Below are 23879 nucleotides of genomic sequence, written 5' to 3'. Positions count from 1 at the left end.
CTGACAGAAATAGGTGTGGCAGGCAATAATATATTCAGTATTCACAGTCAACAAAAATGCTGCAAGTCACCTAGCTTCATAGGTCAATAGCCACTAATCATGCATAAGTACAGCAAGGTTTTAGAAAGACTTTTTAATCTAAATAACAGATAGCAATATGGAACTGTATGCAAAAAGGGCAGCCAGACTTCAAACAGTCTATACAAACTTCCACAACCCCATCCATATTCAGATCTTCAATTTATCATAAAGAAATCCAGCTAGTATTGGCCGCGGAGAACACAGAGAAGTATGGCCTTCATTGGTTATTTGCTCACACAAACACTGAAAAATATGCAATATAAAAATATAATCACCAAAACTTAAAATAAAACAACCTGAAAATACTGAAAATCTCAAAGAAATATCTCATCAAAAACCCACAATTGCAAACCTGTAAACTGGAAATAAACTCTGAAACCACACACCAAAATCAAAGCACTGAAAGCAAAGTCTGATGAAGATCACTGTCTATCCCTAAATGTGATTGCACTGAAAACTAGGAGGGTTTTTGTGCTCAAAACTTTAAAATTGTTGGTTGAAAAATTTGTACACTTGGGTAAATATACAAAATTGCGGTTTCAACCACAGCACACGAGTAAAAACTCTCCTAATTAAGGGAAGGCTCCCCTATCTAACTACAACTTGGAAAATAAAATAGGATGGGACAGCAATCTTTCTTCTTTTTTCAAGAAAGACAATATCCTTTTCTCTTCACAAAAAAGGATAGCGATTGAATATGAACAGCAATAACCACTTTCAAGTGAAATAAGATAAAGGAAATGAAGTTTCCTGAAAGCGCAAAGACTTCTGTCACTTCCTTCGGGACGGGACAGCAATATCAAGCTCAAAGACTTGACTATTTGAAGTCCTATCTACCCTTTGCTATACTAAATTTTACAATGAATAAAAGACAACAGCTCAAAAACTGAAATAATCTATTCGTTCAACACAAAGACAAGAACTAATGCAAGCCCAAAAACTTGCTACTATTTCTTATCAAACAATAATTTTTTCTCAGGAATAGACGCAAGCTCAAAGACTTGCTACTCCTTCTAGAGATTTTCCTATTTTAATTAATCTTCTCTACTTGCAGCTCAAAGACTTCAAATCAGATTGGACTAAGCTCCTTTAGAAACACTTTGCATGGAAGAAATAAAAAGATTCAAACTCAAACATGTAGCTCAAAGACTCAAAACTTGAGTAATCCTTCTTTATTATTCTTCAAAACCTTCAATTCGCATACATAAGCTCAAAGACTTCTTGCTGTAAATTTGGTAGAGTTTTTGCTTGCTTTCCAAAAGATCCATATTACAATAGACCCCTCAAGTATTTATACAAGAGGAGCCTTGAGAAAAAGGTGGGAGGATCCTAACTAACTTGAGAGATTCTCTCAACCACCAAGACTCATTCAATAACTAACTGAGACTTCATTAACTAACGAAGAGTTATTCCAACTAACTAAGACTTATTCCAACTACAGCCATAATCGGACACAACTTGTAGTTGCCTTGCATGTAATTACAAAAGTACAAGTAATGTTTAACTTGCATTTTACAAAAAATACTTTTACATGTAACTTGCCAAAAGTAAATTACAACTAAAGATAACAAAAGAGAGAAAAATTTAACTAAGTGTTGAAAAACACTTAAGTTGCACTTTGTGAAGACACAAATCCTTGAAATTTCTGGATGCTCGCTTGTAGTTCATTGGGATTTGGTTCATGAGTGTTCTTGGCAACAACCATGGTCTTCACAATAGTGTCATGACACCGGAGGAGCGCAGAATTGTTTTTATCCAGGATAGACTGGATTTCATGCAGAAAAGCTTGGTGTTTCATCAATGCTTGAATTGAAGCTGCCGAGAATTGTTTGCTCCTCCATTCATTATGAATCCTCATCTATAAATCAACAAGAACTTCTTCTTCTGGAATCAGCTCTCCATCCTGACTTACTATGTTGCAAGAGGCCCTTTCACAACGTGAGACAATATCTCGGAAAACTTCACCCCGGAATCTCCTTGCATCACCGATCTCCTCAATGAAGGATTTAAAAACAAGGGTCTTGTTTTCCAGGAGTTCTTCAAATTCCAAGTACATGACCCTGGAAGAGATGATGGCATGCTCCTGCAAAATACTCAGCTGTTGTTGGGGCATGGTACGCCAAATTGTCAGACTTTTCTCAATACTTTCCAAGTTCTTTTTGAAAGTATTAGAAGTCTAATCCAGTTTCTCCTCAATGGTCTCTAGCTTAGACATTATTTGAAAAATGTCTTTCATTACTTGTACACATTGATCATGAAGTTGATCAACCTAGGAATCCAATGCTTGTACCTTTTGAGCAGCCCTTTCCACTCCACGAATCGATTCTTGGGAACCAGAAGAACCTATGGAGTTACTCCCTTCAACAGCAGGTTTTGTGAGTTTATGAATGGCTGCCATACGCTGTCGGTTTTCCTCTTCTAACTTGTCTTTCTTTGCTAGAAGCTCATCACACCTTTGCACTAGCGAAGCAACAGAAAACTGAGCATCATGTTTGATGACCTCATGCGTTTGCTTGCCCAACTCTATCCTTGTAACCTTATAATCAGCAGCTGACATTTCATCAAGTGGCTTATCTGCAATAGGTTCCACAATTTCAGCTACTTTCATCTTGTTACTATCAATAGTTACTCTGGAGATAGTCTTGCCCTTATTAGCAACTTTAGATCTGGACTGTTTCAGTTGCTGATAGTCAAAGGCATCAGGTGAGATCTCTTGCTTCTTCCTTTTCGGGGTGAAAGAACTAAGCCATGGAGGCAAAGTCATCAACTCTCTTCCAATAGCAGCCGTAGGCAAAGGAGAAGCAGTTTCTGTTTGAATTACCATGGTCATCCTGGGAGGAACATCTGTTTGGATAGCGACCACGGTTTGCTCAGTTACCAATGGACATGAAGATTGCCTCATGAACTCTTCAAAACCAAAAGTGGAAGTATCAATTTCTGACAACTAAATGCAAGCAGGATTATCCTCAGGAACTTTCAACATAGTCTCTTGTTGATGACCAGGAGATGGCTCGTATGCTGAAATAGGAATTGCATTCTGAGGAGACTCATCTCCAAGCAAATCAGGAGGAGAAAGAGGCGTCTCAATGGAAATTGGAGGAATGACCTCATGCGTCGAGTCTAAAACTGGAGACTTGGGAGCATCATCAGATTGCTGCCCCTCATCTAGATAATCCAGATCAATCACCTCAACATGGAATCGTGATTTTTCCTTCCCACCAATAGTCGTCTCCTCAGGAGGAAGCACTACTGCACGACTGACTCGTAACTTGATCCTTGTGCCTGAAGATGAAGCACCCTCCTTATTGTCAATCTGAATCTCAGACTTCCGTCCAAGAGGCCCAGTAGAATCATCTTCTTTACCAACCTTGATTTTAATAAGTCTGACAGCATTACTTTTCAGCCATGCATTGGTGTTGGCCAAAATAGGCTGAAATTTGTCAAGGATGGAGATGCACTCCTTGTGTGACCATTGGATCAAAGGAAGTGGAGCTTCCTCAACCCTCCGTGAAATGTATTCAGGATCAAGTATATGCCCGTCATCAATCATCCCTTGAGAGATATCCGCCAAGTTCAAATCAACAATTTGCTCAACAGTGAGCCTGCAATAATCCATCTTCAGAACTTCGGCTTCTGTGCGGAGATCTACCCAAATGTCTTCAATGTGATGAACATGCACAAAGGATTTCTTGAACTTCTCCTTCATACCCCTATAATCAAAATCAGCTCTAGGTTTAAACCTTTTAAGTTTGATTTCCTGCAATTCAATCTCCATGGCCTTAGCCTTCACAGATGTGACAAGAGAGTACCGGCCAATTTTCAATGAGTTTGTGGTAGAGATCCCCATTCCAACCTTGTGCTTAGCAGACTAAAAAGTGTGGACAGCCATGATCTGTCTTCCCAACTCCATAAGAATGATCTTATCAGTTGGGAATCTGGGAAGCATGTATGGCTAACCATCATAGCATCCGATCCTCATATAGGTGAAGGTGGGAAACTGCAGAAACAAACATCCATACTCGCACACCTTATCCCATGCCTCATCTGATACTCTCTTGTTCCTGAGATTTCTATCAAACTGACACGTGAAATATCCGAAGAATGCATCTTGGACTCTTCTAAAATTCAGTCTACTGGGTCTCAACAGCAACTGGTCATAATATTCCCAAACTGGTATAAGTGAGCGATCACCCTTGGTAGAAAGACCTGGAAAGTGTCTAAGTGATGCTGCTAAATATACCAAATAAGAATTCATGAAGAAAGTCATGGTGGTAGGAACTGCTGCAAGTTGTTCGCATAAGGCATCACTGATTACTTCTCCCCATGAAATGTGATGAGACTGTCGTATGAACATAATGAACTGGTACATCCATGGCTCAAAGACATTGGAATGCTCAAGGCCCATCATCCTGCTAAGAAGAGTGATGGTGTCTCCTATCTCCCGTTTGAAATCGCAGCGGTACAACTTCGCCCACCTTGAGAAGGAGGCTCATGGCTCTTGGATCCACCTATTGATGTGTCGCTTGCAATCTTTTTCCCTCTTTGCATAATACTCCGCTACACTTTCTTTGGTGATTTCCATATAAACAGGTGCAGGAGGTATTCTGAAAACCTTCTCGATCATATCTGCATCAAGACGGATTATAACTTCAGCATCATCATTTTTTATGACTCTTGATTCCTTGTCAAAATGATGGGCGCATGCAAGAACGAACTCAGGTTCAAGGGCAGCCACCGCGAAGGAAGATGCATGATGGATATGGCTGTCCAACAGCCGCTGCAAGTTATTATCCTGTGGATCTTCTACCCTTTTGACGAATTCTGACATATCAACGTGCCCTATTTCCGTGTCTCTGATGCGATCCAAAGGAGAAGAAATCTGAGAAGGTGCAACCTTGTTCTGATATTTGTTATATTTGTATTTCATCTTCTTTGGAGTTGGAGATGCCGGCAAATCTGACATTGATTGTGAACTTGGAATACTGTGATGAAGACTTATAAGAGTTAAGGCAACATCATAGTCAGCTGCAAATATCATTCTTCCTTCTCCAAATGGGAAAAATTTCATTTCTTGAATTTCACGATTTTGTGAGAGGAAGAGGGGAAATATGTAGAAAGGGAAAAATCTTGACTTTGACCAATTTCAGATCTTGGGAGAATTTTCGCAAGTATACAAGTCGGAAAGGACATACATGCAATCGAGGTTTTAAAACCCGAATACAAGTACACTTGTAGATTCGAAAATGGAGAAATGGACGAAAAATGAGATTTTGCCTTGCGGAAAATGGGAAGTACGGATATGAATGGATAGAAATGGGAAAATCCGGGAAAATCATTTGCATGAAAATGGGAAGAACTCTTCAACATGTAATTTGGTTTTAAAAACCCAAATTTGCAAGGGAGAGGTATTTCACACTTTTCAACTTGGAATTTCAACCAAAAATGGTTAGATTCCTTAACCGTAGGGGAAGAACAAGAATTTCCAACGAACTTGTAATTGAGATTAAAAATCCTGAATACAAATAAAGAGGGAATTGTTTGGAAGAACAATGCAATTCGAAAATTGCATACCAAGGGGAAGATTTCTCCCACAAAAACCAATTTTTGGGGGAAGAACAATACATGCTAAAAATACAACTAAGAAAGAAAATTAATAATACAATACAATTGTAGCGTAAGAATTTGGAATCATCACAAGATAAGTATATCAATCAAAACGTTAAACATGATAGCTCAATCAAAGAAATACTCATTGCAATGAACCTAATTCTAAAGCACATTCAATGAAGGTATGAAAATGAAGCATTCAAAAAAAAACATTATGCAAACCAGATTCAAGATTGAATACTCCTTCCATGCGGCTCCATTGTTGTTCTTTCCTCTTCAATAATTTTGTGGATCTCACCTACAAGTGCTCACACAATTGAAAGCAAAAAGGCTCAAGAGTACTAGAAGCATAAGTTCATTAGTCTGATAGGAATTCGGGATTCATGAAGCGATTCGAAGGGTTATTAAGGATTGAGGATTCGAAGGGGATTGATTGAAGAAAATTATCCAATTTATAGAGAAATTGGATAAATGACAAAATTGGCATGATGCAATTCAAATGGAAATTGCAAATCAATATGACAAAATATGACAAATTATGCACTTTCCATGCACAATTTGATTGATTGACAATTTGATGACAAATTATGACACATTCTATGTCAAAATTGATTGATTAATCAATTATGACAATTTCATGACAAATTGAAATGCCACTCCCATAGAATTAGGAGATAAATTAGGAGGGAAAAGGAATTAGAAATTTGAAAAATAGGAAATTGAAATTGATGACAAATTAGGAAATTGGAATTAGAAATTGAAAGAAATTAGAAATTAGGATTTAGTGAATTAGTTAATAATTTTTCATTTATTAATCAATTCACAAAGAGGAATAATTAGCCAATTAAATAAAGATTTAATTGTAATGAAAATACTTAGGATAAATAAGTAATTTATTTAATCCTAAAGGAAGAAATGACAAATTAGGTTAAATGAATAAATCATAAAACCCTAGAAGACAAATTAGAAATGCGAAAATGACAATTAGGTCTTGATTGAAGATAATTAATGTCATGATTTTGAATTGATAAATGACCAGTGCGACAAAATGATTTGATTAAGAAAATGCGCCAATTGCCGAGGAACAATGACAAATTGATCCAAATTGACATAATTGAGACAGACAATGATTGATAGTGAAATGATCGCAAAATGACAAAATCAACAAGAGGACAAGAATTAATGACAAAATAGATTGCAAGACGACAAGATTGAAAATGACCACGATCGATGACAAATCGATCGCAAAATGACAAGATTGCACATGACAGCGATTGATGACAAATCGATCGCATGATGACAAGATTGAAGGATTGATGATAAATCGACAAGATTGATAAGAGGACAACGATCGATGACAAATCGATCGCAAGATTGACAGGATTGGAGGATTGATGACAAATGAATACACACATTGATGCGACAGGATAAAATTGATCAAAATCATGACTGGATAATGTTGTCGAGAAGACCAAATTTGAGGACGAGATGATTGAAGAATGTAGAAGAATGACTCGATGTTCACAAATGATAAAGACCAAATGCGTGACATAGGAGAAATGTTAATGCGACGCAAAAACCTAAAATGAGGCAATGCGCAAATGTTAAAGTATGACTTCGCAAGCGTTGACCATTTTTGGGTGTCTACATTTTGCCCCTCTTTGAGACAATGCGATTTTAAGCGTTGTTTCAAAGAACAATAACGAAAATGCCCCAGACAACGATAATGACATATGCATGCCCCCTCGAGGAATTGGCCGGAAACATGCGGAAAAGAGGCCAATTGATCGATAAAAATGACAGGATCGAACAGACTGACAATCGGAGATCAGATGCATGTCAGACAAGCAATTTAAGGGGCACAAGACCGCGACCAACATAAGATGGAGAGGACGCACGTCCATCTATGCAATGACAAAGAGCTATAAATGGGACCAAGAGGGTGAAAATGACTCATTTGCATTAGCTAAAGAGGAGGATTTGTTGCTCTAGACAAGGACACTTGCAGATAGATGGCAAACATTCCAACGGCGGATCACCTTGGAGAACGTGTACGCACATTCAGACGACCGGAGGACGCAGGAGCAGCGGTATGTATCTCAAAAACCCATGTGTTGAATTTCATGAATTTGACTTATTTGCGGGACATTGTGGGGATGAGGAGGACAGAGGGAGCACCCAGTGATAGAGGCACGTACTCCTTATGACAGACAGTGGACATATGTAGTTTGACATGTTGTAGTCAGCCTGCGGGCCATACTTAGGACAGACAATCCGATTTTGTACTCCGACATTATTATGATATGTGATATGATATGCATCGATATGATGGATGCAATATGTTATGACTTATGGTTTTTTGCATGTATGGATGACTTTATGCACTGGTTTATGAACATGTATGGATGCATTTTTATGTATTTTGGATATGTTTATGAAAGGAAATGGATAAAAAATGCTTGATGTAATATACGTGATGGAATGCAAATGTACTAACCAAATGGATGCAGGATGCAATATGTATGTTTGGAGATCGGAGCACTAGACCGAACTGACTATCCAACCGGACGGAAGAAATGTTAGTAAGAAGAAATGAGATAGAAGACAGTTAGAGATGATGAAAATTTGCTTTCAGTAATGCACTTTGTAGGTGAGAACCTTTATTTTTATTTAGCAAAATGGATGCGTAGCATCATGGCATTGAAGGCCAGAGCTGAAATGCAACCCGATTTGCATAAGACAGACACAGCATAAACAAACAACAATCACAATCAAAAAAAGAGACCATGAGCCATCCCGGTCACTCTAAATCACTCAGTGACATCATCGAGCAACATAGGGACATGATCGAAGCCAAAGATAAAGTAATAAAAAGATAAGACTCACAAATTCAAGCAAATCAAACAAACATCTTGATCTTCATTGTCAAAAGTTGAACGTGCTGATAGGACGATCATGCTGTCTGGTTTCAGGAAATGTGATACCCCGTCTAAGACAGGACACAGTCTAGTTTCGAGTATACCACACCCTGTATAAGACCCATGATAATGTGACAAGGACAAATGATTTTTAATGCGGATATTCGATTGATAAGACAATTTGGATCAGTTTGAATGCTTGGTTTGATTGAATAAGGTTCATCTGTTAATGCGTGATTTCATTAAAGCACAATGTTTGATTACGAATCGTTGAATGTATACTCAGTGATCTGTCGATGCATAAAGGGAATACTTAATTGCAAAAATGCATGTTTTTGGTTTTTGGAGTTTTACAATTTTTTTGTGTTCTTTTTTCAGGACTTTATATGATTTTTAGAGATTTTTTCAGGACATTTTTCGATTTTTATGAATTTTTTCAGGACATTTTTTTTATTTTTTTATGGATTTTTTTCAGGACATTATTCGATTTTTATGGATTTTCTTCAGGACTTTTTTCAATTTTTAAGACTTTCTTCAGGACTTTTTTGGATTTTTATGACTTTTTCAAATTTTGCCTCCAGTGTCTAGCAATGCAAGGAATATGACAAATGGATAAATAGGCTTGCTGCAATGATGGTGGATAGAGAGAAGACAAAGGCCTTTTATCATGGAGACAATACGGATGCAATTTCCAAGGATTATGACGTGATGGGACAAGAGACTGGATATGACAATGTATAGCAGTGACATGGTATGAGGGACATGTCAAGAGGTTTTTGAAAAACATGTTTAAATTTTTGTGTCCTTATGTCAAATCAAGATCGAGGAATGAAAAAGAGTGTTTGGATAGTGATAAGATATGGATAGGATAAGCAAGATCAAGAATGGATAAGAGACATGGACTGAAGGTCGGGATTGGCTATGGGATAATGGTAGAAAGTTGCAATAAGACAGGGAATATGGATGAAAGGTTGTAATAAGCAAATGGATAAATGATCAAAAGCTATGATAGACTGAAAGCTGCAAACAAGATGCATGATGCTCATGATGATCATCAGCCTTGTCAAGATCAAAAGTGGAAAGGGAAACTGGACATGAGGGAGAATAGGATATGAAGGGTAATGATAGGGGTATGATAGGATAATGAAGGGCAATAGGATATGGAGGAGGAAACCTGCCCCCAAGTGTGATGTGCAAGATGTTCATCGATTACGCATGACGCCTGTTTGCCAGGTTTTCATCACGGTACTTGCCCAAGGCCCCTGTTTGCCAGGTTTTCACCAGTGGACGAATTATTTTTCTTTACTTTTTTCTTGTCTTTTTTTTTTTCTTTCCTTTTTCACTTTTTTTTTTTTGTATTTTTGACTTTTTCAGAAGAAGATGGACACATGATAGGGGATGGAAGAAGGACTCAAGCGTCTTTTTATTTGGATAGTAGCCTTGAAAAAAAATGGACCATGACCTTTAAAAGTATGCTCAAAGATGTTGGTAGGATAAGGACATGGAAAATGAGATGAAACTAAGGCAAGGATTTATGCAAAGGATGGGATCAAAGGGATGGAAGGATGGAAAATATGCATTGGATAATGGATAGGGTATTGGAAGAATTGGGTTTCACTGAATGGAAATGTTGGCAAGATCAACATTGGCACACACCTTGAGGGGTGATGGACTGATGGAGGACAAATGTATTTTGGATTGTAAGATTTGTATGGAGGAATAGCTTGGGATATTGGGACATAAGGGCCCAAAATGGATGAAGAAGGTGATGGAGAAATAGACTTGGAAGGTTTGGATGGAGGAATAGCAATTTTGGATGCCAAGTTGGATGTTTCTTTTTGTGCTTCAAGGAGCTTCTTGGGGATCCACATGGTTTTTGATTTTTCATGCTTTTGGGGTTCCTTGGAGTGCATTGCTTGCACAAGGGATTTAGGAACCCATATATATTTTGACTTTGCTTTATGTTGCTCAATGGGTCTTTGTGGCCTTTTGGATATTTCTTTTTCTTTATAGATCATATTGTTCTTTGTTTTGACATGTCGATTATATTGGACATGTTGATCCTTGAATACGTGTGGATTGCTAGACTTATGACTTTTATACTTGGCATCCAAATTGCTTGGAAGAGGGAATGAATGTTGGTGTGGATGGGAATGATATGGAGGCATGTGGGATGGATGGAAGGTTCTCCAAGATGTGTGCCTTTGTTGATGTTGCATAGGAGATGGAGGGATATAGGGACCTAGAATGGATGGAAGCGATGATGGGGAAGGTGGACATTTGGATTTTGACTTTGAAGGGATACCAACGCCTTGAGTGTGAGCTCTATAGCCATGACCATTAAGATACTCTTTGATATGAAGGGGTTCTTGCTCATGAAGGTCTACTCCTTTGCCTTTATGAATATCTTGACTTGTAGGATACTCTTTTCTTTGGGAAGAAGACGCGAGTCCATTATGAGGTGGATATGATATGAGAGAAATAATGAGATCTTGAAGTGGATCGGATTGCACCAAAGTGGAAGAACCCATTATGCATGTAAGGGGTTCATGAACATCTTGCACTGACATGTTAGAATCATGAGGGGTATCAGGATCATGAGAGGGACTAGGATTGTGTAGTGGACATGGTTCAATGATAGGCTCTTCAAGAGATGGAATGGGAGAAATAATGGGATCATCAAAAGAAATGCAATCTTGGAGTGTATATGGAGCATTAAGACGTGGAGATGGAGGAACAAAAGGAATAATTTGATCTTGACAAGGAGGAAGATCATTGGAATCCTCTTTATAGGTGCTTTGCTGTTGACTTTTAATGGGATCATCGGAAAGGATGGAAGGGATATCTTGATCTTTCTCAGGAAGTGGAATGTCAATGGGATTTGAAAGGACATTATGTTCATGAAATGGAAGGGGATCGTTTGGGATTGGATGGACTGGGATATCTTGATCTTGCCCGGGGAATGGAGTGTCAATAGGACTTTGGATAGGATGGACAAGAATAGGGGAATCATCATGAGTGTCTGGGAGGATGAGATCCTGGTCAACAATTGGATGGGATGATAAGGTTTTGGGATCTTGATCTTGATCTGTTTCAAGACATGTTTCTTTGTGCTCTAAATTATCCTCTTGACATGGAGTTGGACTTTGAATATGCATGGGGGATTTTGGCAAGGGATTAATGCTTTGGCATGAAGGAAAGGCAATTTGAACATTTGTAAGATCAAACATTCCAATCATAAAGCTTTCTTGCATCTTAGATTTGGATCCACTTTTTGGTATTCGAGGAATCACTTCTTGTTGAGGGACACCTGTCATCAACATTTGTGTGGCCTTCATTTGATCTGGTGTTAAAGGTGTTGCATTAAACAATGGATTGTTTATTATTTTGAGTGTGGACTTTTGAGGAATAGTCACTGTCAATGCCTTTGAAGCACGTTTACTCATCAAGGTAGGTTGGGTTTGTTGTTGCACATGTTCTTCATTTGGATGCGGAGAGAAACTTAACAACTCACCGCCTTGTCGTTTTTGCACATTAATTTGCTTACTTGAGGAGGTCACATTACTCATCATGTCAAGATATTTTTGTGGGAACCTCTTAAAGAGCTTATTCAAGAATTTATCCATCTTTTTTGTCAACTTTGGATCCTTAAGGTACATAACAACATCATCAGAGACATCGAAATCGGATGAAGAGTCTGGTTGGACATTTGGATTTGTTTCTTGGTGAATGCCTTGATCTGAACCAAATCCTTGAGATAGAGTTGGTTCTTCATACAATGTTTGTATTTCCTGTTGCAAGCTGGACTGATTCCAATCGAAAGGTGCATTTCCTCTTGGAGTTGGTGGAACACTCCCATGTCCTGGTTTCATAGGTACAAACACTGGTTCATATAATAGAGGTGGTCCAAGTTGAACCAATCCATATGGTGGTAGAGATGTGTTTAATGAACCTTCAACTTGCACTGTTTAACTAGTTTGACACTGCGAATTTACTACGTTATCCATGGATTGATACATTGGTTCACTCATCTTCTTAGATCTTGATCTTGTCTCAACAGGCATGTCACTTATGCAAATGCAAATTTTATTTTTTTTGGAATTTTTCAAAGACAATATATGATATGCAACTAAATGCAAACCTAATATATGAAAATGCAATCTATGTTTTTGGTTGTTTTTCGAAGATTTTGACAAACTTTTGAAAATGCAAATCTAAGAGATGGACCCTTAGGAAATTGAAATGATGCCTAGGCCTCAAAGGACAAAAGGACCAAGTGACAAAAGGACAAATTGACAATGTCTCACCTATATGCTTGGATACTAAGCTAGGTTTGACGAAATGATATTGATGACAAAAAGGACAAAAGACTTGATGAGGTCTAGACTTCTTAACAATGACTTAGGGTTTACCAAAGATTTGGATTGCTCAAGTATGACAAGACCTAGGTTTGATACTATATGCAAAAGGATAATTAATATGCAAATGATCTTAATATGATATGATAATGACTTAGGTTTAATGAAGAGACTTTGGATATGCAAATGCAAATGTATGACAATGTCCACCTAAGATGAAACCTAAGGTTTAATTATGAAATGATATTGCTCTTATGCAAGAGGACATATGCAAATGATCTTAATATGACAATGACTTAGGCTTAATGAAGAGACTTGGGATATGCAAATGCCAATGTATGACAATGTCAACCTAAGATGAAACCTAAGGTTTAATTATGAAATGATATTACTCTTATGCAAGAGGACTCATGTAAATGGATGACTTTTATTGATATGCAAAAGAAGTATGACTTAGGTGAATCCTAACTTTGATACTTGATAATGACTTTGCAAAATGCAAACTAGGATGAACCTAAATGTAAGTGACATAAGAGTTGAGACAAGTTTTTGAACAATGTTGGATAACCATGCTTTAGGAATATGATCTTTGAATCTTGTTGAATGTTTGTTGGATGAATGTCTCTTGTGTTTGATCTTATGTTATATCAATGTGTTTGTTCTTTTGAAATGGGATTCAACTTTTGACAATCAAAGAATACAAGATATTGCAATTTAGACTCAAGACAATCATGCTCATTTCCACATTCCTTAGGGTAGGCAAAGACATTAGGTACTTGAGAGGTAGACTCATTATGGGATTCAAGGAGAATACATAGATGCTTGACCCCACGGGCTCCCCTCCACGGCACTCACTTCTCAGGGCAGCCAAGCATCAGTCCCCATGGAGTCTCCCCATGGCGAACTTAGTATCTCTTCCAAGTATCCGAATTTGTCCTTCTCAAGCAACTAGAAGGGTTTTTGGCCTCTAAAAACAAGGTATGTAGTAAGGATTTCTGTTAAGCATTACTCCTTGATGTCATGCAAGCATGATTTAGACATTAAGCCCATCAAGATACCAAACAACTGTAGTCGCGCAAGCGCCATTTAATCCAAGAGGCCCTACTTAGATGCTGATATGAGAAAGAGTTCAAGGGGCATCACTTCCCAAGTAACTGCAATTCCCACGTAACACTTCCTTCAAAGCTTTCGCCCATCAGGTATTTTTTTATAGTGAGTTAGAATGCCAAGGAATTCTAGCCGTACTCACTTTGGGTCGTCCCCTTCTCACGATTATCACTTGCTTGCTAAAGCAAAGTGGTCGGGAAGGTAGGCCCTCTAAGGGTGACAAACAATCAACAACACAAGTATGGTACCGAAGATCTGGATTTCTGATCACCCTATGAAGGATGAGAGCATACTCTCCTACTCCAATGTCATACTTAACAAACAAAGCAAACAAAGGTTCATTTCCACCTATTTAAAAATCACTAAGTGCCTAATTAAAAATCTCAAACACACAATTTGGTTGTTTCTCCAAGGCAACCTGCAAAACACATGTCAGAAGTTTGATTTGTTGTCTTTGACCATCGAATCTGCATAACACATGTTAGTAGTTTGATTTTTAGTCTTTGTCATGCGTACACCAAGATCCTGCACAAATAATTAGTACCAAAATCCAAAGCACAGATGATCTGATTTATGAAAACTATCAAAATTTCAGTCTACTTTGAGAAGGCATAACTTTCTCATCCTAGCTCCGAATTACAAACCGTTTGATGCGTTGGAAAGGTATTCAAATAATCTAGAACCAAATTTCGGAAACATCAATGATGTCTCATCATGTTTACGGGCACCATATTTGTCCACAAATGCACCGAAGACCCTCAAAATTGCAATTTACTAAAACATAAAGCAAAATACCAAAGATTTCAAGTAAAAACTGTATTTTTCACCTCTGATCTGGACTTGACACAGGCGCAGAAGTCATGACACAAGCGCAGAATGCTTAACACAAGCGCAGAATGTATTGACACAGGCGCAAGACTCTTCAACACAGGCGCAAGATGCTTCACACAGGCGCAGGATGTGTCCAGAATGCACTGCACGACCCTGTTTTTGAGTTTTGACCTGCAAATCAGCTTAGAAGGACTCCAAAACACAGTAAGATGGTTAGAAGGTTAGTGTTCACGTCGGGTTCACCAGTTAATGTAGCGTAAGACTTTGGAATCATCACAAGATAAGTATATCAATCAAAACGTTAAACATGATAGCTCAATCAAAGAAATACTCATTGCAATGAACCTAATTCTAAAGCACATTCAATGAAGGTATGAAAATGAAGCATTCAAAAGAAAACATTATGCAAACCAGATTCAAGATTGAATACTCCTTCCATGCGGCTCCATTGTTGTTCTTTCCTCTTCAATAATTTTGTGGATCTCACCTACAAGTGCTCACACAATTGAAAGCAAAAAGGCTCAAGAGTACTAGAAGCATAAGTTCATTAGTCTGATAGGAATTCGGGATTCATGAAGCGATTCGAAGGGTTATTAAGGATTGAGGATTCGAAGGGGATTGATTGAAGAAAATTATCCAATTTATAGAGAAATTGGATAAATGACAAAATTGGCATGATGTAATTCAAATGGAAATTGCAAATCAATATGACAAAATATGACAAATTATGCACTTTCCATGCACAATTTGATTGATTGACAATTTGATGACAAATTATGACACATTCTATGTCAAAATTGATTGATTAATCAATTATGACAATTTCATGACAAATTGAAATGCCACTCCCATAGAATTAGGAGATGAATTAGGAGGGAAAAGGAATTAGAAATTTGAAAAATAGGAAATTGAAATTGATGACAAATTAGGAAATTGGAATTAGAAATTGAAAGAAATTAGAAATTAGGATTTAGTGAATTAGTTAATAATTTTTCATTTATTAATCAATTCACAAAGAGGAATAATTAGCCAATTAAATAAAGATTTAATTGTAATGAAAATACTTAGGATAAATAAGTAATTTATTTAATCCTAAAGGAAGAAATGACAAATTAGGTTAAATGAATAAATCATAAAACCCTAGAAGACAAATTAGAAATGCGAAAATGACAATTAGGTCTTGATTGAAGATAATTAATGTCATGATTTTGAATTGATAAATGACCAGTGCGACAAAATGATTTGATTAAGAAAATGCGCCAATTGTCGAGGAACAATGACAAATTGATCCAAATTGACATAATTGAGACAGACAATGATTGATAGTGAAATGATCGCAAAATGACAAAATCAACAAGAGGACAAGAATTAATGACAAAATAGATTGCAAGACGACAAGATTGAAAATGACCACGATCGATGACAAATCGATCGCAAAATGACAAGATTGCACATGACAGCGATTGATGACAAATCGATCGCATGATGACAAGATTGAAGGATTGATGATAAATCGACAAGATTGATAAGAGGACAACGATCGATGACAAATCGATCGCAAGATTGACAGGATTGGAGGATTGATGACAAATGAATACACACATTGATGCGATAGGATAAAATTGATCAAAATCATGACTGGATAATGTTGTCGAGAAGACCAAATTTGAGGACGAGATGATTGAAGAATGTAGAAGAATGACTCGATGTTCACAAATGATAAAGACCAAATGCGTGACATAGGAGAAATGTTAATGCGACGCAAAAACCTAAAATGAGGCAATGCGCAAATGTTAAAGTATGACTTCGCAAGCGTTGACCATTTTTGGGTGTCTACAGAGATTAAAAATCCTGAATACAAATAAAGAGGGAATTGTTTGGAAGAACAATGCAATTCGAAAATTGCATACCAAGGGGAAGATTTCTCCCACAAAAACCAATTTTTGGGGGAAGAACAATACATGCTAAAAATACAACTAAGAAAGAAAATTAAGAAAACAAGAAAATAATAAAATAAAGGAAAGAAAGGAAAGAAGCCATACCTTTCTTGAAAATGCAAATGCTTCTCCAAAAATGCAACAATCTTTGGAAAGAAGAAGGAAAACTGATAAATAAACCCAAACCGCAATGCACAAACCCTTGCCACATTTTTGAAAAACGTCTTTAGCAGAAAATCGTGGCACAAAATGCAAACTTGGAGGGACAAGAAGAGGTCAAATCTTCCTCAAATCCCAACGCCTTAGCATGGAAAGCAAAAACGATTCATCTTGTTAAAGATTCATGGCATTAAACCCTTCCAATTTGCAACCAAAGGAATCACGTGGAGGAAAAACGTGGTATGCAATGCATCTTTGATGGATCATTAAATAGCTTAAATCTTATCCCAAACTCCACGCCTAGGTAGGATAGTTCAAAACGATTTAGAAGAATGCAGCTTCAATAAGTTCTAATCCCCCAAAATGTGGCATTTTGGAAACACATTTTTGCTGATTTGGGGCAAAAAACCAGTCAATGTAACCTCCATTTGGCATGAAAGATGTCCATGAATGCATGAAAATAGGGTAGAAACAAAAACGCCTTTCCTTCCTAGAAAATCTCCACAAAAAATTGCTTTGAATTCTTCAAAAACCGTTTTTTTTGCAATTCGGGTTTTTGGAAGACAAGTGCAAGTTCGATTTTGCATAACAAGTGAAAAACGGGTTTTTTGGAGCAAATGACAAGTTCTAATTTTCACTTTTCCCTTACAAAGCCAAAATCGGGTTTTTTTGGACAAATAGCAAGTTTTATTTTCCACTTTTTCACTTACTAGGCTAAAATCGGGTTTTTTGGAGCAAACTGCAAGTTTAAAATTGTCAAAAATGCACTTTATGCATAAAATCGGGTTTTTTGGAGAGAAATGCAAGTTTTAATTACTTGTAAAAGGGAAATAAAATCCCTACAACAAGTTAGAAATACTTGCATATATGTAATGGGAATTTAAAATCCCTACTACATGCAAAAACCATTAAAGTAGGGGTTTTTTTGACCAAACTGCAAGTTTACTTGTAATTGAGCCAAAAAATCCATATTTTAACTAAACAAGATCAAAAAACAATAAAAAAGACAAAAACAAGAAAGGGAAATTTAAAACAAATTGCAAGTAACATCTTTTAATAAAAGTGCACATGTAATAAGCTAAAAATTCCCCTACAACAATCAAAACAATGAATATCATTAAAACTTGCAGTTTGAAGAAAATTCTCCACCTGCAGTCGGGATTTTAAAACCCGAAATTGAAGGAAAGACATAGCAAACGAACCCAGAATTTAACAAAATTCGAAATGCAGTTCAAGAATGGACTGAGGATTAAACCAGTCCAAGGATTAGTCGAAATTATGCCTCGGGAAGCGTTCCATAGAGTAAAAATTTTCATTTTTTCACAAAAATTTCTTGTAGTGGTCCTTCATTTTTGGATTTCCAAAAATGAGGACAACAAAAATTCCACATGATTTTTATCCTCGGGAAAAGAACATGCATTTATTCTTGAAAAATATGATTGCTTCAAAAGGTTTGTAGTCTTTTTGGAAAACACTCATATTTATAACTTTATTTGATGAAAATAAATATTTTTTATTTCTTTTTAGGTTAATTTTCCTCAAAATTTTATAATTTATGTGTCTTTTTTGTCACCTATATCATGAGCCTAGCAACACTTACGTTAATCACTTATAAAACAGTTTTTAATTGGTTAAATGTAAGTTGTCTTTTAATATTTACTTTTCATCAACTTAAATATTTAATTATTTAATTAATTTTCTCTTTTTTCCACCCTAACCAAGGGTCATCTACAAACTTATGCTTGAGAAGGGGACATTACAGGACATCCTTGTTTGGCCCCAATGGTACTCCTTACAAAGTGAAAGAGACCATGAGGGGTACAAAACTTCCCAAATACTGCCTCATAAAAGAAAGTTAAACAGAAATATAAATTGGTTTAAAAGAATGATCGAAGGATTTTGACAAGTTAAGTGGGACAAGGAACTTTGTATTGTAAGCTTGTGTCCCATTTGTATAGGCTCTTGAGAACATTGTGGTAGCCATGGGAACACTTGGAAGTAGGGATCAAACTCATTGAAATATATGGATCCAAGCAGATTATAGATGAAAGTAACCCACATTTTGGGCAAAAAATCATTAAATACTACCTTTGAATTTATATCAATAACACCGATGGTAATAAACATGGAATTGGACAATACTTTCTTTCCAATCAACATCTGTACAAAAACACGATCTGTTTTCCAAAGCCACCTGCAGCACATGTATTTTTTCAAACAAACTTGAACATCAGTCTTCTTCAAGGTACACATGTGGCTCAAAACATAAGAAGTTTTCCATATCATAATGGATCTCTATGAGAAGACACTTGGCAAGTTTGAGATTTTCTTGAAGGACCTTTCATCCATATCAAGCATCCAAAATGGAATCCACTTTCTAAGTCCAATCTCTGATACAAACCTTACCATGGTCTGAAGTACCCTGAGAATGTATTATATTTGATGCTACGCCAGGCAGATGACCCAAAACTTTATATTCTTCTAAAACTAAACATTCAAAATAATATATGCCTCACATCTATGTAAGACTACTTTTCAATTTATTGTTAACAGGGCAGATGACAATTGAAATGCACTATTGTTTTCAGTCTGATCTAAAAAAGGAAAACTGAAGGATCCACAAACACATTTTGAGACCAAATAGATGTTAAGTAATGTATAAAGGGGTGCAATCCTGTGAGAGGCTCCCATAGTTAAAATCCCTACACTGCAATAAGGTGGCCAATAACCAAGAGAACACATCTCAAAAGTTACGATGTATTAACATATACATTGGTGAAAAAGCAAAGCACTGGGATGGGGTCCATTCAAAAGTGTGTGATCCAGGTTCCACTTCACACCTTAATTTGCAGTTTCAATCTGTTTTCAAAGTATATGTCAAGAAAGAAAAAGGAAGTATACTTAATTATGACACTTTCATTTCAAGTCAGCTATACTTAAAGATCTGATCCTTAGGCTGCTCCACACCCTCTTCATTTGCAATGAATACCCTGCATTTAGGGTTCAATTTCTACCTTTCTCTTGAATCCATTCTAGATATGGTTAAGACATCTCATACATGCTAAATAAAGATCTAAAGGAAACTATGCATATTGTCCAGCCTCTTTCCCAAGAAAAATATCATCCATATCTCTACTGTTTACCTAGAGTGCCACTATCATAATGAATTTACAACAAAAAGAGCAACTAACCTGTTGTTTTATTGATTTCTTGTCTCTTTTTTGTGCTCTTTTGTCTACTCTTTGATCATCTGAATCCTCATCTGCAATAGAGAAAGACAGAAAATCTATCAGCATATTCATGTGGAAATAAAGAAGACGTTTGAGATGTCATTAATCTTAGCTTCATGTCCAAAAGTGAAAAATGCCAACAATGTGTATCACTTCTTATTTATGTTCAAAATTATTAAAGAATGCTCTTAAATAGTTTTTACAGTTTTCAACACTGTTGTTTGCTATTATTTTTTATTAACAAGACACTTTTCAAGCTGTCCAGAAGAATTGATGAGACATTTTCAATGGTGCTACATTAGGAGGTGACACATGGTCAATTCAGGTGTTTTTCATACCAAAAGAAATAAAATAACTTAAATCCATTTAACACAAGAAGTATATTTGGAAGTCAGGATGCAAGAATACATAGGACATCAACTAACATGTTCAAAAAGCAACCTATTCCATATCTATATCAAAAGTGAAATAAAGGTACTTATGAAGGCATAAGAATATTTGAGGAAAGAGCTGTGGATTACATACTACAAAAACATCCCTAGGGTTGTCTTCCAAAAAGATGGCTAGTAGCCTAGGCTACAACTTGTGAGACCTTTCAATTGTCTTTATCATTTGCTATATTTAAAGTGTAAATAGATGGTCAAACGAAAGAAAGAAAGAAAGAGAACAAAGTTATAATATTTTACATGAATGACCCAAATAGGCCAAAGGGGCTGAAAATACAAGTTGCCATAGCAAGTAGGAGATTTACCAAAAAAAATCCACAGACAGACAGAATAACTAGCACTAAAATAATCAAAAAAAAACAAACTAAAACAAGTCGTGATGATGTGCATACAATTGAACCAATAAGAAAAAATGATATTGTTGCAAACATAAATGTACATCATGTATAGATAGGTTACAACGTATGTACAACAAATCTTAAGGATGAAGGAAGCTTCTAGGAGAATAAAGATGTGCATGGACATGCATACAACACTTACTAATATATGATATGCCAATATGGCCATGTAAAACATTTAATTAAGTACACTATGTCATGTGACGATATTCAATAAAATACACCAGCCCATGCGACTATGTTTCATCATTGTCCTTAAATTCAATGTATGTTCAAAATCATTACACAATTTCCAAGATGACCCATGAAAAAATCAGATCTGCTAGAGTATAGAATGCATGTAGACCACAAATAATGGAAAGGAAATCCCTCGATGAATAGAATCCAATTGTTGAAAAAGAGGACTTAAAACATCGGGATTGAAATATTATAAAAGATGAAATTCTTTGTCAACGCCAAAAAAATCCTCATATTAAGATTTCAGTTCCAAAAATTGATAATCTAAATGGAAGATCTCAATAATGCAAAGTCGGTGTTGTATTATAGTTGAATAGCCCTACTATTCGCCAAAAGCATTGGCGGGGGGAATTCTGGTAGGAGGGAATTTAAATTCCTTTACTAGAAATCTCCCTATTCAGACTGACACAGCCTAGCTAAACTCAATTTTCTTAAGGGGAGGCAGGAGTTTAGTTCCCAAAGAAATTGCTTCAAAAGTTGAGGGTGTGAAAGCGGCCATAATAGCAACCAGAGAGGAATGAATGAAAGATAGAGTGTGTAAAGATTGAATATATGGCACAAAAAATCAATCACACAAGTCACTAATTGATGTCCTCTCTACATAAGAACTAAACCTATGTAGGCAGTGAGTAAGTGGAAAAGATGCCAACATTGAAACTGTGATGCAAATCGGGTCTCAGCAACCTAGGTTCATGTAAAAAATATGTCAATAACACATTTTAAAAAATATAAAATAAAATTAAACATGGCATAATAAATTTAAATAGATAAATTAAATTTACCTTCAGCAATTCCAACCTCGAGAAGCGCCTGAAAATGGCTTGTGACATATGGTGGTTTGTCACAAACGTTTGGATCTCCTCGCCTTCTTGGTAGATATCCTTCACCCACTCTATTTGAGTGCCAATTGCTTGAATCACCAAGTTGAGGGAGTGTACGGTGCATGGTGTCCAAAAATGTGTAAATATCTTTGTTGAACCAAAGCACCTACAGCCCTACAAACCTTTACATTGTCTGTGATGACTTGGACAACATTTTCATGTCCTACCATATCTATGCAATCAAAAAGGATTCTAGAAATGTATTCTGCATCTTTGAGCTGCCCCTCACAATCAACTGCCCTCAAAAACATTGCCCCTTTAGGAGACACTGCAATAACATTTATCAATGGACGGTTTCGGGCATCCTTCCATCCATCGGAAACAAAAGAAACACCCGATTCAACCCAAGAATCTTTAATCGGTTTCAATGATTGCTCTACAAAATTCTTCTCTTTTACCAATAAGGTAGTGTGCACCTTTTCATACCCAAGACTTGTGAAACCAATAGGTGCATTATTGATTGTTGTCACCATCTCCTGCCAATATGGTGATCTTACCAAGTTGAAAGGAAGACCATTGGCATAGAGGCAACGTGCAATTTTTTGCTCTGCAACATCTCTTGATTCCATTTTGAATGCTTTCTCCAATGGGCCTCTTCTGCGGGAATGGGAATTATCTACTTCAACTTCATCTTGCATAGCAGTTATATTCAAGAAAGGGTGATGGGGGGCCTTTTTGGGTATTCTACGATCAACAAGTAAAGTCATTAGTGTTTTGCTTGCAGATGGATTAGCTCTTGATTTTTATCTTGCTATAGCTTGATCAACATCTTCTTGTTCTTTAATGAATGCTGCTATTTGTGTTGCAGACAACCCTTTCCCATCTGGCCCTTCACACATTTTAATCCCTTTCCCAGCAAGGCCACAAAAGTGACGTCTCACTTGATAATACGAGCACCTATAACTGGTTATACAAAAATTACAATCCCATTCAAATCCCCCACCTCCTGAACATTGTTGAATCATTGTAGTATAATTCCATAAAGGAGATCCTCTATCAACTTTAAATTTTTGGTTTTGTGTCTTGTAACCCCCACCCACTGAACTCGAACTTGTTGACATTTTGTTTTTTTTGCTATTACAAGAAATTAAACATTTTGTTGATATCGTGTAGAATGAGAGTTATAATTTGAGTGTATATCCTTTATGTGTGAAATGTCGTATCTTTACCCTACCTGCATGTGACTCCTTGCATAAGGATAATTATATGAACGTTCATGTGTATAAGAGATTGCACGGTATTAAAGTAATGTAGTTAGTCTAATAGCCTTAAGTGTCTATTATTCATTTTCTAACGCACTCAAGACGTGTGATCTTGGGTGTTGTGTGGCGGTTACTCCCTATGGTGCGGCTGAAAATGGTCACTTTGTTTCGAGTTTTGATTGTGACAGTGTTTTGACTGTCTTTTGACTAGTGTTTTGTGGCTATGGGGCTAGCATTTTCTTTTGAGATTTCTTATAACGAAATGACCACTAAATTCTCGTTTATTTTTTATTTAAATTCGGCACTTTGTCATGTTTTCAATTTTGTTGATTTTCGAAATTACCAGCATCTTTCTTTATTTATTATTGTACTTGGCGATTTTCATTTTGGATGACTTTCCTTTGAGGTTTCTGGTGGTCATTTTGTATGCTTGAATTAGCTGGCCCTAGCTATGTGTTAAGTGTTATATATATCATGTTCACTTGAA

General features: G+C 36.6%; 1 protein-coding gene across 2 annotated transcripts in view; it reads right to left on the bottom strand.

Annotated features, from left to right (window-relative positions):
• LOC131077226 (uncharacterized) overlaps nucleotides 1-23879 on the bottom strand; it is a 210904-nt gene that overhangs the window by 165470 nt on the left and 21555 nt on the right. For both annotated transcript variants that reach the window (XM_058014672.2, XM_058014670.2), the window contains exon 3: nucleotides 20190-20260. In XM_058014672.2, the coding sequence (XP_057870655.1) occupies nucleotides 20190-20260 (71 nt within the window). The remainder of the gene's footprint in view (nucleotides 1-20189; nucleotides 20261-23879) is intronic.

This window comes from Cryptomeria japonica, chromosome 9, assembly GCF_030272615.1.
Source record: "Cryptomeria japonica chromosome 9, Sugi_1.0, whole genome shotgun sequence".
NCBI lineage: Eukaryota > Viridiplantae > Streptophyta > Pinopsida > Cupressales > Cupressaceae > Cryptomeria > Cryptomeria japonica.
Note: the sequence above shows the minus strand (reverse complement) of the source record. Positions and strands in the feature narration are given on the sequence as shown.